Raw genomic sequence first — 17,480 nt, 5'->3', positions numbered from 1 at the left:
TCCCTCTCACTGCAAAGAGCTTTGGATCCTTTGAAGGACACTTCAGACTAAACTATACAAAACCTGCGTAAATTTGTCCCTCAGCTTTATCAGACTCCATTGTTCAAAGGCTAGCATCACTTCTCCCTATCTCTGAAGTCTGGTTGCAGTGGAAGTGCTGGTGGTGGAAGAAAAGGAAGAGGGAGTATGATTCTTCAGGAATAGAGCAAGAGGTAATGGTTTTAAAATAAAAGATATGAGATTTAGACTAGGTAGATGAAATAAATGCTTTACAATGAGGGTGGTGAAGCACAGGAACAGTTGCACAGAGAAGTGGTGGAAGACCCATCCCTGGAAAGATTTCAGGTCAGGTTGGATAGGGGCAACCTGATCCAGTTAAAGATATCCCTGCTCACTGCAGGGTGGGTTAGACTAGATGATCTTAAAGGTCCCCTGTTACTCAAACTCTTTGGTGATTATGTAATTCAGCTCAGTGTCTTTCTTTCTGAAGATGTTGTTGACTATCTTCTTTTCCACATTTGGTAGTGTGGATGGACTCACCTTACCTTAGGCATGTAAAGGACATGATCTGTTACTGCAGTTACCTGTAGAGCCCCCTTGTGTATTTTACCTCATCATGACAGAAAACAGAGTACTCTTGAATAACCACCTCCCTAAAGATATTGTCACACTGTCCAAAGCACCACACTACTAGGAAAACTTACATCATCTGGCAATGGAGAAGTTAATTCTGACAAGTTACAACATCATAAATTTCCATAGAGCAGAAAGACTAAGGCTGGGAACACTGAAGTTGCAGTGAACTTTATGTCTCATTCCATTGTTAGGGCCAGAAGGCTATGGGAAAATCAACATAGAAACACAAGCACTCATCTGGCCTTTCCAAAGTGGTCACAATGCAAGGTGAAGAGAAGCAACCTGTGGTTCCACATCTCCTTGCTTTTGACCAGGACAAATGCAGCCTCTTAAGCACTGAAAGCCAAGAACATATGCATGCATGCAATCAAACACAGTGCTTGCTCACGTGATCCTTCTTCTGCTGCCTTGACCAAACGGGATTTTTTCATCTCCTTCAGGTCTGTGTTGCTATCCTGACTTGACATGCTGAGAGATGAGCCTTCCAGGCTATTTCGGTCACCATCATAGCTCTAGTTGGAAGGTATGTACAGGAGAGGAATGAGGTTGAGAGCTCAAGTGTTGTCAGCTGTTCCCACAGGCTTCCGAGAACAACATGAGAGGAAATCCTTGTACTGCCCCAGGCAGCTTTTTTTCTCAGATAAAAGTGACTTGTAATTTGCTGCAAGTCATTCATTTACTTCATTAGTAACCTTGACAGGTCATTTTGGACATGCATTATAATAAAAGAAAATGCAATTGCCTGAACAGGCTCTAACGGTGCACTGTGACTTTATCTCTTCTCTGTGTGAGCAACAGCCACAGCAAATTCAGATGGTGCCAGGTTTGCCTATGAGTGCATAAACCATGGGGTCAGAGCAATGTACCTGGTGCAGGCCAAAGAGGGTAAGAGGGAGACTACTGCAAAGCTGAAAGGTGTGAGACATCTACTGAAGAGTTAGCTACAGATGTGTTCTGTGAAATTGTACAATAAATTTGAGATTCTAAATACACTTTCGTGTAGTAATAATTTAAAAAGTGATTAGCTTTTCCTCTTGATGAATTAATATGACCTGCGGGGTAACTGAGACCACAAGTATTCATGGCATTGTCTTCTGCAGTTTTATGAGGGAGATAAATACTCATATATGGCGTAACTCTCAGACCATTCTGTGGTATTCAGGAAGAGTGTGGCCTGGTTTCATCGATGACAATTTTAGTGACAACTGTCAGCTAAAACATTGTTAGGTCTGGCAAAGTGGGCTTTTTGAATACAATGGACTTATCATCAATTGCTTTATTATGTCTTGCTGTACAGAAGCAAGAGATGTCTATTAACCTTGTTTGCTAATTCTAATTACTGCAAGTACCTTGAATTTCAATTAGCTACATTAGTCTAATAAGGCAATAGAGAATGTGCAAGGATAAAGGACATTTCACTAAAAAAACTATTTGATGCTTTGAGTGGTAGCAAACAGACCAGACCTTTTATGTTTGGCAGTGGAGGAAGAAGATACTGAAAAGATAAACCCATCCAGCCCAGTGAGGGTGAAGTCAAAGGACAGAATATTTTGGCTTGAGGGCTTTGAATAGTGGGACCCATAAATAACTTTGTGGGCACAGAGAGCAGCAAAATATACTCTACTGTGCAGTAGCAGTGAACTTGGGCTCTCACTTAGACTTTGTGACTTTGCTTTTTGAAATATCATGTTTCAGAGCCAGTGAGACTCGGCTGCGAGCAGCCATACTTTCAGCAAAATACTTGTCTGAAAATTAGAAGTTCATTTTGGAGAAGCCAAAACCTTCCTGAGTCCCTAATGAACTTTCTTGGAGTTCAACCATATTTTCAGTTATTTTATTTTTTACTAGCAGTGGATTGGGATCACAGCAGATTGAGCTGTAGCTGTACCTGTTCGTAAAGAGTACGCTCTATCTTTTTGTCCTCTTTCTTTTTAGAGAGCCAGCGCTCACACAGGAAAATGAAAGTTTCCTCTGTGGTCTCATCCAGGATCTCTACTTTTTCCAGGAACCACTCAGGACTGAACATGCTGTTGTCATGACGAATCTTGATCTTGTACAGAATGCCAAGGTCTACAGCCTCTATAGTGAATGTATCCTCCTGCAAGGTGTTCAATAGCAGAGGTTTCTATTAATGAGCTCTCAACAGATAGACAAAAGCAAATGGAGACTAAAGAGCACAATATGTGTTTAAATTCCATCTTACATGACTGTGTGGCTAAAAGCTTTGCAGCAGTCTGTAGAGGCATATCTGTATAAAAAACTGTTCTACAGGGAAGCATGCTTCAGCTATGAGGAGAGCTGCAAAAAAATGTCACTTTTACACCCAATTAGAATACTGAACTCCTGGAATTTTATATCCTGATTTTTAAATTTAAATATGCTCCCCTTCACAATCCAGTTAGGTTTGTACTGACAATCCAAATAGGACAATGTTTGCAATTGTTATACCTGAATATATCCATATGAGGTTGTGAATATGACTCATGAAGTGACCACAGATTGCCTCTTTTGGATTTTGTTTTTTTTTTAAATACATCTGCAGTTTAGGTCACATTAATCTATCATGCTCTGCAGTGAAAAACAATATATACTATCTGTGTGCAAATCAGTTGTATGGAGGCTATGGCAGTGAGAAATCTCAGGTTTTCTGTGCTCTCAAATCCACAGATAACAATTCAAGCCTATTTATATGGACCAAGCTCATAATTTGTCTATCAGTGACTTCACAGAAACATCTACCCATTTTCTACAGTGCCTGTCAGTTGTAATACCCAGCTGACAAGCCATACAAAGCATTTTAAGAGGTAATGAACATGGTAAATGGAATCAATCAATTCATCCCTCATAGGAAAACTCAGCCTATAAAGACAGTCCCAGACTTGTTAGGTTAAAGCCTGTGAAATTTAAAATGTTATTAACCCGTTGCATCTATACCTGTCCTCTTTCAAACTTGTTGAAATTTGTTTCAGATTTGCTGAGTTTTCTTTCTCCTGTGTCCCCCAGATCTCCGTAGATATTTAGGAAAACATTAGCATCTGTCCCAGCACCATAGATATCTCCAGTGAACACGCTGATCTTGTACATGTGAACTGCAGAAGGAAACTGAGATGTGATTTCTGGCTAGGTGAGTTATTAAGGTACTGAATTTACCTAAGAATATGGCCCTCAAATTTTCTGTCCCTTAGTTCATGGAGGTTTGAAATCCCATATGCTTTATTTTTCCAGGCTTCTGGTAATGATGCAAGGTTGAGGAATTGCTGGGCAGAAATTTTCTGACTTTCCTTTCCTTGTCTAATCAATGCTTCTGTATTGCTTTGATCAAACCATTCACAGTTAAAAATGCAAAGAATCCTTATGGTTATTGCTGGGTGTGATGTTGGTAGAGCTCAGGGAATTCACACCTTTTCATATTGAGGCTCAAGGGACATACACCTGAGAGCAACGGATTCAGTGTTGCAAATTCTTAATACTGTCTTCCATAAACAAACTCCAGGGACTCCCATGTGCAGTTACTACCTGAGTTAATGGCACACATCTCTATGAATTCCCTAAAGAGAAAAGAGAGGTTTCTGGGTCCTTTTACTGAGATAGTTGGAGTGGTATTGCTTAAGTACCCTTTCTCTTTAGTTTGCTTAATGACGATCAAATAAAATCCCAACAAATCTTTAGTAATGTGCTTTACTAAACCTGTTATATACTCCTATTTTTATCTTGCTATTTTTTTTCCAATTACACAAGGAAAACAAAGTTGCCAGAGGCATCCTCTCCAGGAAAACCGTTAGGAACTGTAGAGTCTCTGACTACCCTGGTGACATATAAGCCCTGGAGAATGCTTCCTTGCAAATCCCTGAGTGATGCAAATGAGGAAGGGGCACAGTATGTCAGTTAGGATTCTTCTTTGTACATTAACATTGTCAAAGAAAACATCTGTATTGTCTTCTCCTTCTGTACCTAACTTTCCCAGTAGAATAGGGCTTATTCTGTTTCCTAGTCCATGAAAGACTTCAATTGTTTTCTCTGAGAAATGAATCATGACCACTTATCAGTTTAACTGCAATGCCAAATTTTTTTGTTTGCCTTTTTGCATTCATAGAGTCATAGAATGCATTGTGTTGGAAGGGACCCTCAAAGGCCATCTTGTCCAACCCCCTGCAGTGAGCAGGGACATCTTTAACTAGATCAGGTTGCTCAAGGTCCCATCAAGTTTGATCTTGAATGTTTCCAGGTATGGGGCCTCCACCACCTCGCTGGGCAACCTTTTCCAGTATTTCTCTACCATTATTGTAAAAAACTTCCTCCTAATGTCCAACTTAAATACATCCTCTTCTGGTTTCAAACCACTACCCTCATGCTATCACTACAAGCCCTTGTAAACAGTCCCTCCCCAGCTGCTATAACATCTCCCTGGATCCTTCTCCAGACTGAACAGCTGCACTGGAGATGCGTTGCAGCGCTCTGACAGTTTTTGTTGCCCCCCTCTGGACCTGCTCCTTCAGGTCTATGTCTTATGAGATGGACACAGTACTCCAGGTGAGGTCTCACCAGAGCAGAGTAGCAGAATCACCTTGTTCAGCCTAATGGCCACACTTCTTTTAATGCAGGCCAAAATTATCTCCTACAAAATTACAGCTTTGTATTCATGAGACAATTGTTACACTAGTAATGAAGGAGCAAGGTGTATAGTCTAATTACATTCTTCTTTGGTTTCGGCTTGTCAGCTCTGGAGATCTTCAGGACTGACATGCAGTTTAGTATAGAAAAGATGATCCTCAGAACAGTACAAGATGATTTGCCAGTGCTTGTGCACTGTGTTGGTGCACAAGATGTACATGGATTCTGAGATACAGAAGACAAAAATCCTGTCCCAGATATTTTGTATCTAAAATGTTCCCAAATATTTTATATCTAAAATATAAGTTCCCAACTTAGCCCTAACTTCCAGGCAAAAGAAAACTTCAGCTACTCAAACAACCTATTCTATAGTTTCTAAAACTTCTTTTAAGTCTTCGCTCTTAGAAGGGAAAAAACGAGTCACCTAGGTTAGTTAACACATGGTAACTAATGCAAGGCAAAGAAGCAGAAGTTAAAGAAAATGCCATGCAGTCATTTAGCAGTCATGTCACTTACTAATTGATATTAAAACTGTCTTTGCCACTTTAGGAAAAGTATCTCCCATGATCTATCATGTAATTCCTGACAGGGGAAAAATTATACCTGTTTCTTTTACAGGCACAGTACAAAGGCTCCAGCAAGGCACCTCTTCCCTTGACAATGGAAAACACTTGCAATCCATATATATGCCACACTGACTTGGTGTACTGTAAATGCAAATCATACTGTGAGAGATAAGAAACAAGGAGCACCTTGCCTATGGGGCCAGGCTCCAAGAGCTGGGGCTGTTCAGCCTGGGGAAAAGAAGGCTTCTAGAAGACTGCATAGCAGCCTGCCAGTACATGAAGGGGGCCTACAAGTAAGCTGGGAAGGGACTTTTTACAAGCCCTTGTAGTGACAGGATAAGGGAAAATAGAATTAAGCTTGAGGAGGATATATTTAGATTGGATATGAGAAAAAAATTCTTTACAGGAAGGGTGGTGAGACAATGGAACCCATTGTACATGGTCATGGATAGCCCTTTCCTTGGAGATAAAACCATAGAATCGTTAGGGTTGGAAGGGACCTCAAGGATCACCCAGTTCCAAACCCCTTGCCATGGGCAGGGGTGCCTCACACTACCTCAGGTTGCCCAGAGCCTCATCCAGCCTGGCCTTAAAAACCTCCAGGGATAGGGCTTCTCCCACCTCCCTGGACAACCTGTTCCAGTATCTCACCATCCTCGTGGTGAAAAAGTTCTTCCTGACATCCAATCTGAACCTACCCATTTCTAGTTTTTTTCCATTCCCCCTAGTCTTATCACTACCTGACACCCTAAAAGTCCCTCCCCAGCTTTCTTGTAGGCTGGAAGGCCACAATAAGGTCTCCTTGGAGCCTTCTCTTCTCCAGACTGAACAGCCCCAACTCTTTCAGTCTGTCCTTGTAGGAGAGGTGCTCCAGCCCTCTGCTTATCCTTGTGGCCCTTCTCTGGATACATTCCAGCATGTCCATATCTTTCCTGTAATAGGGGCTCCTTCCCTAGTCTTCTCTTTACCATTAATATACCTATAGAAATTATTACTGTTCCCCTTGATCTCCCTGGCTAGATTTAATTCTAATTGAGCTTTAGCTTTTCTAACCAGGTCTCTTGCTGCTTGGGCAGCTTCCTTATGTGCCCCCCATTCTAGCTGTCTGTAACAGTGTGAGAGCTGAAATCCCCTCCACACCGACAATAACTAGGCCAGCTCAGTCTGGAAGCAAATGAAAGCTGTATTTACAAGCAAATCTACAATCTATGATGAAATGCAATGAATATGTACAAATGTACACTATTCACAACATTTAAAAATATGTACAATCAACAGAAAAGTACAACCAAGCCCCCGTTGCTTCCCCCAAGGGGCCTTTTCCCATGGGGCCTCCCCTCCAACCAGAAGGAATCCCCACAGACCCCCCTGCAGAAGGCAGACAGTCAAGAAGCAGAGAGGCTGTTAGACTTAAGTTGTCAAGGTCAGTGTGTTATCTTCAGCCAGAAGAAGAAGCAGCAGACGGAAGCCCAGCAAGCAAGCCGAGACTGCCCAACTCCCCAACCTTGTTTTGAGTAGTAGTTCTTAAACATTTCTCTCTCTCCAATGGAAGTGTTTAGAGTAATCATTATTTTGCTTTCTTACACCCAATAGTGATTTATTTACATTCTTTCACTTTCTCTGCTTGAACTTTGTGAAGAAAAATTAAAAATACAGTCTTAAAACCATCACACTGTCCTTTCTTCCACTCCTTGTAGAGTTTCTTTTTGTGTGACAGAGTGTCCAGGAGCTACTTGCTCATCCAGGCAGGTCTCCTAGCATTCTTTCCTGCTTTCCTCTCCTGGGCACAGAGAAGGTCATCAGTGAATACTGACCAGCTGTCCTGGGCCCCTCTTCCCTCTAGGGCTTTGTTCCATGATACTTTGGCCAGCAGATCCCTGAAGCAATCAAAGTCTGCAGGCCTAAAGTCTAGGGTTGTAAACTTGGAATATGTCCTTCTAGCTGCCCTGAGGATCGTAAATTCTATTGCTTCATGATCACTGCATCCAAGGTTATCCCTGAGCCTCACATTGGTCACCAGCCCTTCTCTATTGGTGAGAACAAGGTCCAGCATAGCACTTTTTCTTGTTCGTTCCTCTACCATTTGGAGGAGGAAGTTGTCACCTATGCTTTCCAGGAATATCCTGGTACCTAGCTGTGTTGTCCCTCCAGTCTGCTGGGTGTTTGAAATCCCCCACGAGGACCGGGGCTTGTGAACGTGAAGCCACTTCTATTTGCCTCTGAAGGGCCTCATCTGCTTGGTTCTGCTGGTATGTTCAAGGCCAGATGAGGCCTTGAGCATTTTGGTCTAGTGGAAGGTGTTCCTGACCAGGGCAGAAAAGTTGGAACTAGATGATCTTTATGGTCCCTTCCAACACAAACTATTTTATGATTTTTTTTCACTGTTGAATCATCTTCTTGCTAGATGCAAGAATCAAGAATGATGACAGCATTCTGCTCTGCTGAGGATGTAGGAAAGTTCACAACTTCTCTCAAGGGCAGAAGGAGCACAGGATGGGAAAACAAAATTACAGAGGAAGAAATAGTTGGGAACAACTGCACATACAGATGAGAGATGATTTTAGGATGATACTTCAGCTCTTGCTCAGTTGCCTGGGCTACCAGGAGGACCAAATACTAAATGTAACTACTTTATTCTCACACCCACAGAGACTCTTTCATGAGGGGGGATGGCTCCCTAGAGCTAAATTTTTAGAGACTGTCCATATGTACCTGAAGAGTTGTAGGAGAATTGGGATGAAAGAGGATCATGAGTTGATAGGATAGGAAAGGAGTGGGTGGAGTACATAGGACAGGTGAAGTTCAGATAATAAGTAGAGACGTTTTCAGAGGCTGGAAGACAAGATGAAATAATTTTGTTAGGCATCAGAGTAGACACACAAACTATGCCTGTGTGAAAAGGTGCCTGTGACAGGTTTATAAGTGCCCTATAGGAAAACAGTAGTACTATTGCACAGAAGTGCTTCAGGTGTGAGAGAGGCCTGCAAGCAGGAAAGGAAAGAAATGTGAACAATTGCACCAGTGTTGCTTTTGCTTAAACCACACATCCACAAATTTTGTTAAAAAAAAAAAAAAAAAAATCTGAGCAGGTCCCTACATGCTCCTCGTATTTTTTTACCTTCTAATGGGTCTTCAACTTCTTCCTCTATCTGCTTGAGTGTCCCATCCTTCATGAGTTTTTCAGTAAAAATATCAGATGGTACCAGTTCTCTGATAGTTTCGCCATCATCTTCAGACTTTGCAAGCCATCTTTCACATGGAAATGTGACAGTTTCTGAGCCCTGAAGTAAACATGACAGAGACAATCTCTTCAAAATAACATGAATGTACATTAGCATTTCCCTTTTCAGAATACTCTGATGTGCACCAAGGATTTTCAACTCATGTGTGTATGCATGTGTACATAGAAGCAGACCTGAAATAGTATATGGAAATATATTTCTTTTAGAAAAAGGACACCTGAGAACTCTGACAAGAAGCACCAAATATGTGGCAGAGAGAAGTATTCCCAATGGGTGAGACTGGCTCTAATATCCAGCAGATATCTGCCCTTCCTAGTTTTTGATCTTGCAAATTCCTAATCAGGACTGCATCATTCCTGCTGAAGCCATGTTTTACTGAGACTGCAATCCCTTTTCAATCCTTATTCAGGCAGCATTCTCTTTGAAGTCAGCAGGGTATTTTTTTTTCCTAAGTCAATTCTTCAGGATTTTGCCCTATAAATCTGTGACTCAAGCTGGTTTCCAGGCATTTCCCATACATTCATTAAGAGGAGAAAAATAGCAGTTTAATTTTCAGTCTTTTGTTTTGACTTCACTTTGATGGAAACAAATATGAATTCTATCATCAAGTAAACAAAAACAATAGAACATGTGTTTTCCACTTGGTAAACAAAATCAATCCCAGACTACTCATTAGGAACAGACTCCTGTAAGGCCTCCAAGATGGCAAGATGCAGGCAGCTTTCTGTGTGCTGTGCACCCCAGGCTATGTCTCCATAAAGAATGGGGCATGAGCCATCATGCAAGTTGCCGAGACCACAAGTCTGAACAGAAAAGTTTGGTTTAATCTCAAAGCAAATAAAGGAGGAAAAAACCCATCCCTTTTCCTACTGACAACTTCATAATTTTGACCCTAAATAGCACAGGGACTTTCTGCTGCGTCCAATACTCTGTGTACCTTCACTTTCATGTGTAACACACATATGAATACTGTCAACCTTAATTTCTGTCATCAAATATTTATCAAACCAATACAGGGTCCCATCTTCACTGGTTTTACTATGTAAGCACTTATGCTAAGTCTGTCCCAGGAGGGATAGGCTGAAAAAAACAACAAACAACCTCACCCCAGGTGGGCAAAGAAACTTGGCCCCCTCACAGTGGGAGGGGTCCCTGGATCAAAGTTTATTCCATTCCCACTTCCTATCCACAACCTTATTTAAGAGGGGATGATTTCCTGTCTAGCTCTCACTCTCCTGCCCTCAGCTCTCTGGCACGCTGCTGCTGTTGCTGGGAGCTGATAACCATGTGGTGGGGCCTGGTCCATGCTGTCCCAGACACCCAAGGGAACTGCATCTAAAGAGAACCCATTTTGCATTCAGAGAATCCTTTTCCAGCTGCAGCTGGTTTTGTATATATTTTTATTTATCCCTCTTCCTTAGAATCATAGAATCAGTCAGGGTTGGAAGGGACCACAAGGATCATCTAGTTCCAATGCCCCCTGCCATGGGCAGGGACACCTCACACTAGATCAGGCTGGCCAGAGCCTCATCCAGCCTGGCTGCAAACACCTCCAGGGATGGGGCCTCAACCACCTCCCTGGACAACCCATTCCAGGCTCTCACCACTCTCATGGGGAAGAACTTCTTCCTCACGTCCAGCCTCAATCTCCCCATTTCCAGCTTTATTCCATTCCCCCCAGTTCTATCAAATACCTGATAGCCTAAAAAGTCCCTCCCCAGCTTTCTTGTAGCCCCCTTCAGATACTGGAAGGCCACAATAAGGTCACCTCAGAGCCTTCTTTTCTCCAGACTGAACAGCCCCAACTTTTTCAGTCTGTCCTCATAGGAGAGGTGCTCCAGCCCTCTGATCATCCTTGTGGCCCTTCTCTGGACACGTTCCAGCATGTCCATATCCCTCTTGTAATAGGGGCTCCAGAACTGGACGCAGCACTCCAGGTGGGGTCTCACCAGAGCAGAGTAGAGGGGGAGAATCACCTCCCTTGACCTGCTGGCCTCACTTCTCTTGATGCAGCCCAGGATCTGGTTGGCTTTCTGGGCTGCAAGTGCACATTGACAGCTCATGTTGAGCTTCTCCTCCACCAGCACCCCCAAGTCCCTCTCCTCAGGGCTGCTTTCCAGCCAGTCACTGTCCAGCCTAGATTTGTGCTTGGGATTTGCCATCAAGCCAGTTCTTTATCCATCTCATGGTCCACCCATCAAACCCATGTGTCACCAGTTTGGAGACTGTCGAAGGCTTGGCTCAGGTCCAGGTAAATGACATCAGTTGCTCTCCCCTCATCTATTAATGTTGTCACCTGTTCATAGAAGGCCACCAGGTTTGTCAGGCAGGATTTGTCCTTGGTGAAGCCATGCTGACTGTACCCAATCACCTCTTCACTATTCTTCTGTCTCAGTAGTGCCTCCAGGAGAATCTGCTCCATGATCTTACCAGGCACAGAGGTGAGACTGGCCTGTAGTTCCCTGGTTCTTCCTTCTTACCTTTTTTGAAAATGGGAGTAATGTTTCCCCTTTTCCAGTCAGTGGGGACTTCCCCAGACTGCCAGGACTTTTGGAATATAATAGAGAGGGGTTTAAGCAACCTCATCTGCCACTTCTCTCAGTACCCATGGGTGTAACCCATTGGGTCCCATGGACTTGAACACTTTCAGGTTCTTCAGGTGATCACGACCCTGATCTTCACTTATGATGGGCAGTTCTTCCTCGGCAGTTCTTCCTTATATCTTTGTAAGCTTCCTTTTACTCAAATGCATTTATTTTTTACTTCCAAATTGATGCAAGACTGGTCTTTTGCAGATTTATCTCTCTCTTCTCCGGCCTAGTTTGCTTTCCCTACCAGGAAAACGGGAGAAGGGAAGCAACCTAAGTCTGTTCCATTGGGCTTTTGGGCTCTGGGAAAAGCTTAAACCACAACAGTACTAAAATATTAATATAGTAAAAGAAGGGAATAACTCTCACTGTAACAATATTGAATATTGTTATTCCTGTGTACAGCTATGCTGTTTGGCCTTGAGTTGTCAGATTCTGCCCTCTCTGGCACTGTCACTGGGGAGGTATAGGTTGTGTGCCAAGATCAGAGGCACATTCCAGTCTCTGCAGACTTGGAATGAACAGATCATTGGACCACCATGCACAGACAAGTTGATCTGCAGGAGATGAACCCTTCTGAAGGTGCTTGTGTGATTAAGTGACTTGGGTCAGCAGCAGAATTGTCACTTGAACCCACACAGATCAAATCTGCTGCTGTCCAAAAAAACCAATTTAACTCTACAAGGTGGTTAGGAGCATGACTTGGACAAAACAGTGTCAAACAAAACTGGCAGCACTTTAGATGTCTTTGAGTATTTTACTTTCAAGTGTTATTTGTGCTGTACAAGCAAGATACAACACCTGATGACTGGCCACACCACTACCTCTGCTTCCTCATTTCTGTACTCTGACCACATAACTAGTATTATCTTGCTGGCAGCTAAACTGATCTCCCCACATACAGCCTGGAATGAGAGGGCTTTTCAGAATGATGGTTCAGTGCTGAAACTCTCTCCTCCCAGTAGAGATTCCGTATCAGTCACATCTCTTGCTGTTAAGCTTTTAACAGCTCGTAAGCATTCTTAGTGTTGGCTGCACATGTCATTGATATGAATGTTGTTTATCTGGTAATAGGATATCTAGGGACATGAGTGCCTGCACAGTGGGGCAAAATGTGCAGTTACTGCAAGAGTTAATTGTGTCATTACTGTTAATCACCATGTGATTGCCACAGTTTTTACTGAAATCTCCTTGCTAGTGATTGCACTAATGTTTGAGTGACGTAAAGTGCACTCCTTTGTTACCCACAGTAAAATCTTCCTGCAGCTCCAGAGCTTGTGAAGTATGGCTCTAGACTAGAAGCAGGATAGGATAGTGTGCTAAAAGTCTGTGTTTTCCCCTTCTCCAAGTTGTAACAAATGAAATATAATTATCAGATATAATCGGCTTGCCAAGGCAGATCCTCATTGGCATGCAACAATCCTACTTTCCTACCCAAGTGCTTTCAATTTAATCTGAAAAGTTACTGACCTCATTTTTCTTCTGCAGCATTACGGATACAACTAGACAAGTTAGCAGTCTAATCAGGTAGCACAGCTTTTAGAAGCGTTGGCAGCATATTGCTATCCTGTGGCAGGTCATAATATCCTGCGGCTGATCAGCGGCATCATGCAGTGCTCTGCTTCCTCCTTTTTTTCCATGCCATAATCAAAAGATCAGCAGAACTGTAAATCTCTCAGTTTCCAACTTGTTCATGGTTTCCCTCCTTTCCTCCACCTTCCAAGGTTTCTCACCATTTGTCCTTCAGTACTGCTGCAATTACTGCAGAACCACACAGCCCTGAGACCTTTCCTGTGCTAATGGATGAGCAGCCAACACAGAGTTTTCAGGAGCTTCCCAAAGTGGTCAGTTAATAGTAAGTGCAGCAAGAGGCAGGCTAGGAACCTGTTTTCACTTGAATTCCTTATTTTTGCACATCCCCCTCTTCAGACCCTTCTCAGTGGTCCCCAGTGACAGGATGAGATGCAATCGGCATAAACTTGCACATAGGAAGTTCCACCTAAATATGATGAGGAACTTCTTTACTTTAAGGGTGGTAGAGCACTGGAACAGGCTGCCTAGGGAGATAGTGGAATCTCTGTCTCTGGAGACTTTCAATGACAGCCTGGATGTGTTCCTCTGTGATATGCTTTCGGTAATTGTGCTCTGACAGAGGGTTGGACTCGATGATCTTCAGAGGTCCCTTCCAACCCCTACCATTCTGTGATTCTGTGATTCATCTTCCCCAGCCTGTGACTACAGCAGAATCTCCAAAACCAAGGCCATCTTGTTCATTAGTCTAATAAAGCTATACAAAGCAAGTGTTAGTCAGTACACAGATAGAGGGTCTGATATTAACAGACTGTCAAAGAGATGATTTCACAAGCAACCAAAGGGTACTGGCTTTTGAAGAAGCTTGTAGAGGAGGTCAGACACTTGAGCATGGTGAGGAGGGTCAAAGCAGACCACTTAGTTGATTGTAAGGCAAAGAATGTAAAACATACCCAGGAAAATTTGAAGGAGGAAGCAGGATTTGAAGTAGGTTCACCATGAGAGCTGGGCCTCTGCTAACCTCAGGAAGTTCAGCAAGACCAAGAGCAAGATTAAAGATAAGAAATAAGTTTATCTTTGCATCTATCTCTAGTAGTAGGACCAACTGGATATCCAGCCACCTGAGCTTGAAGATAGGAATGGGGTGCAGAATGAAGCCCCCATAAATCAACAGAAGATGGTCAGTGACCTGCTGCACTACTTAGATATACATGAGTCTATGGGATATACACCCAAGGCTAGAGAGAGATGCAGAAATGCTCACCAAGCCACTTTCCATCATTTACCAGCAGTCCTGGCTAAGTAGAGAGGTCCTAGCCCACTGGAGATCAGCAAATGTGACACTATCTACAAGAAGGGCCAGAAGAAAGATTTAAGGAACTACAGATCACAGTGCCAGGGAAGGACATGGAGCAGGTCATCTTGAGTGCCATTATGCAGCATGTGCAGGGTAAACAAGTGATCAGACCCAATCAGCATGGCTTCATGAAGGGCAAGTCCTGCTTGACAAACTTGATCTCCTTCTATGACAAGGAGATCCACCTGGTGGATGAGGGAAAGGCTATCGATGGTATCCCCTTGGAACAAGGGGAGAAAGTACAAGACAGAGTACAGAGCCCAGGTGTTCCCAAACACAGCTACTGCTCCAGCTCTGAACTAGTCTCAAAGAGGAGATTTTCTTCTGAACATCCCTGCAGGCAGATTAATTCCTAATCCTACAGCCAGCATCTGAAAGCAGGGCTGAGAAACGTTAATGTGGACAAGATCCAGATGCCCCATTTGACTGCACTGCCTTAATGCTGTTGATACAAGCAACCAAAAGTCTTAGCACCTAACCTGATGATTTTTATGTGAGTGATTGAGGGAATTTCACTGACTTTTTGAATTATACTGGCTCCTTGTATATTTTATATTTTTGAGCTAAGAGATTGTTCAAATTATTTATCTTCTTTGTTTAGCAACGATACCTTTTCATTTTAAATGATACACTCACTTCCCACTGACTTACCTGTGAGTGTTCAAACAAAAACTACTCAGGAAATATGAAGCTTTGGTCTCTCATGTCTCCCAATCCACCATCTAAGTTAGCATTGGACACTCTGTGCTATCTAGCAACACTGGTGCAATGCAGCACAGGGACATCTGTTCAGCCCTGTAATACTTTATCTGTATTTTTGGGTACAAAACCCCAGGAATCTCCACTTTCAGTCCAGCAAGCAAGTCATGACAATGTTGCCTCTAAACCCAGCAGGCCGATCTCTTCTTTGGACAAAAGACAAAGACCAGCAAAGACCTCCGTAAGGTTGAGGAGCAGCACCACTGCTTTAGTCCCATCCACTGCCAGGAAGAAACTATTCTAGTCAAAGGAACAATGAGAAGAGAATTTTTCCTAGAAGCAATGATTTCAGAGCCTTGTAATGAACATCTGAGAAACAGAACACAGTAACACGTTTGCTGTCCCCATATTTCCAAGCTCTATCCAGTTCATTAGTGTGCATTTTTCTTTAGGGAACCATTTTTCACCGTTAATTGCACTTTGTATACAGAAGATGTGCGTTGGGAATTGGAAGCAGCTATTGATGGAAACATATTGCAGAGGGCTGGGATTTACAGCCTACCTTTCCATTTGGCAACAGCCTCCGAATTGCCACACGGTCCAAGTGCCATCCGGAGTTCAGTCCTGAACTGTTGTGTCCTATGCGAATCTTCTCAATAATGTCACCAACATCTTCCAACTACAGAAAAAAAGATACAGCATGAATAACAAGGGAGCTTTGAGGCACCAGTTCTTTAGCTTATTTCCTATTTTACTGTTCTGTATGAAGTCCCAGGGGAGCAAATATTAGTTTTGATGCCAATTATGCCCTAATGTGCATTCTAAGTAAAGTGTTTCCCTGAACTTCACGTTCAAAAAAACGTGAGAATCTTGTTCTGTAGAAATTGCCCACTGTATCAGATGGGTTTGGTTGCACAGCACTAGTCTGCCATCTCAAGCTGTATGAGTGGGAATGAAGATACTTTTTTAGAAATCGCAGTGCTGTTGCATCTTAAATAGTTCTTTTTATATCCCTTTCCTGAAGTGCACTCATACAACTCTGAGAGATTAGCTTTGAGGTCAAAGTCCCACAAAAAAACATTGGGAATTTTAAGCCACCTGAAGTGCATCTACACTAACACACATAGCATAGGCAACAAACTGGAGGAGCTAGAAGACATGGTGCATCAGGAAATCTGTGATACAGTACCTGTCACAGAAATGTGGTGGGATTTCTTGCTTGACTATACTGGCACAATCCATGGCTACAAGTTCTTCAGAAGGGACAGACAAGGAAGGATAGGTGGTGGGGTAGCCCTGTACATTAGGGACTGTTATGAATGTTTAGAACTTAATTATAGTGATCATATGGTTAAGTGTCCATGGCTTAGAATCAGGGGGAAAGCCAATATACTGAATGGTGTGGTAGAAGTCTCCTACAGACCACCTAAGCAGGACAGAGAGGCAGATGAATCTGGGGGAAATCTCACAATCACTTGTGCTTGTTCTTGTGGGGAACTTCAGCTTCCCAGATTGCTGTAAATACAACACAGGAGAGAGGGAACAGTCCCAGAGGTTCCTAGAGTGTGTTGAAGATAACCTCCTTATGAAGCTGGCAAGCGAACCTACCAAGGGAAGGTGCCCTGCTGGAGATGCTCTTTTTGAATAGAGAAGGACTGTTGGGTGATGTGACCATTAGGGGCCACCTAGGGCAGAGCGATAATGAAATGATTGAGTTCTCTTTTCTTAGAGATTTAAGGACGGGGACTGCAACTTAGGGTAAAAGGAAGAAGGGCCTTTGGAAGAAGAGACAAGCCACACATGATGAGCACAAAGACGTTGTGAGCCTATGCAAGGAGGAAATTAGGAAGTCCAAAGACCAGCTAGAAATGAATCTGTCTTCTACTGTAAAAGTCAACAAGAAATCTTTCTATGAATAAGTGCATCAGCAATAAAAGAAGGGCAGGAGGAGCAGATCATCCTGAGTACCTGCACACAGCACATGCAGGACAACCAGATGACCAGGCTCAACCAACATGGGTTTATGGAAGGCAGGTCCTGCTTGACTAACCTAATCTCCTCCTACAAAATGGTCACTCACTTAGTGGATGAAGGAAAGGCAGTGGATGTTTTCTATCTGGACTTAAATAAAACTTTTGGCACCATTTCCCACAGCATTCTCCTGGACAAACTGGCTGATCATGGCCTGGATGCATGGACACTTCACTGTGTGAAAAACTGACTGGACAGCCAGGCCCAAAGAGTGGTGGTG

At 43.0% G+C, this 17,480-nt stretch overlaps 1 protein-coding gene across 1 annotated transcript in view; it reads right to left on the bottom strand.

The window, feature by feature from the left end:
• LOXHD1 (lipoxygenase homology PLAT domains 1) overlaps nucleotides 1–17,480 on the bottom strand; it is a 169,460-nt gene that overhangs the window by 53,625 nt on the left and 98,355 nt on the right. Inside the window, exons 26-30 of the mRNA XM_054397236.1 lie at nucleotides 15,792–15,908; nucleotides 8,932–9,094; nucleotides 3,571–3,725; nucleotides 2,525–2,734; nucleotides 1,025–1,148 (exon numbers count right to left, since the gene is read on the bottom strand). Of these exons, the coding sequence (XP_054253211.1) occupies nucleotides 1,025–1,148; nucleotides 2,525–2,734; nucleotides 3,571–3,725; nucleotides 8,932–9,094; nucleotides 15,792–15,908 (769 nt within the window). The remainder of the gene's footprint in view (nucleotides 1–1,024; nucleotides 1,149–2,524; nucleotides 2,735–3,570; nucleotides 3,726–8,931; nucleotides 9,095–15,791; nucleotides 15,909–17,480) is intronic.

The sequence above is a fragment of the Indicator indicator genome, chromosome Z (assembly GCF_027791375.1).
Source record: "Indicator indicator isolate 239-I01 chromosome Z, UM_Iind_1.1, whole genome shotgun sequence".
NCBI classification, from domain to species: domain Eukaryota; kingdom Metazoa; phylum Chordata; class Aves; order Piciformes; family Indicatoridae; genus Indicator; species Indicator indicator.
The sequence above is the reverse complement of the archived record's forward strand: the minus strand, read 5'-3'. Positions and strand labels throughout refer to the sequence as shown.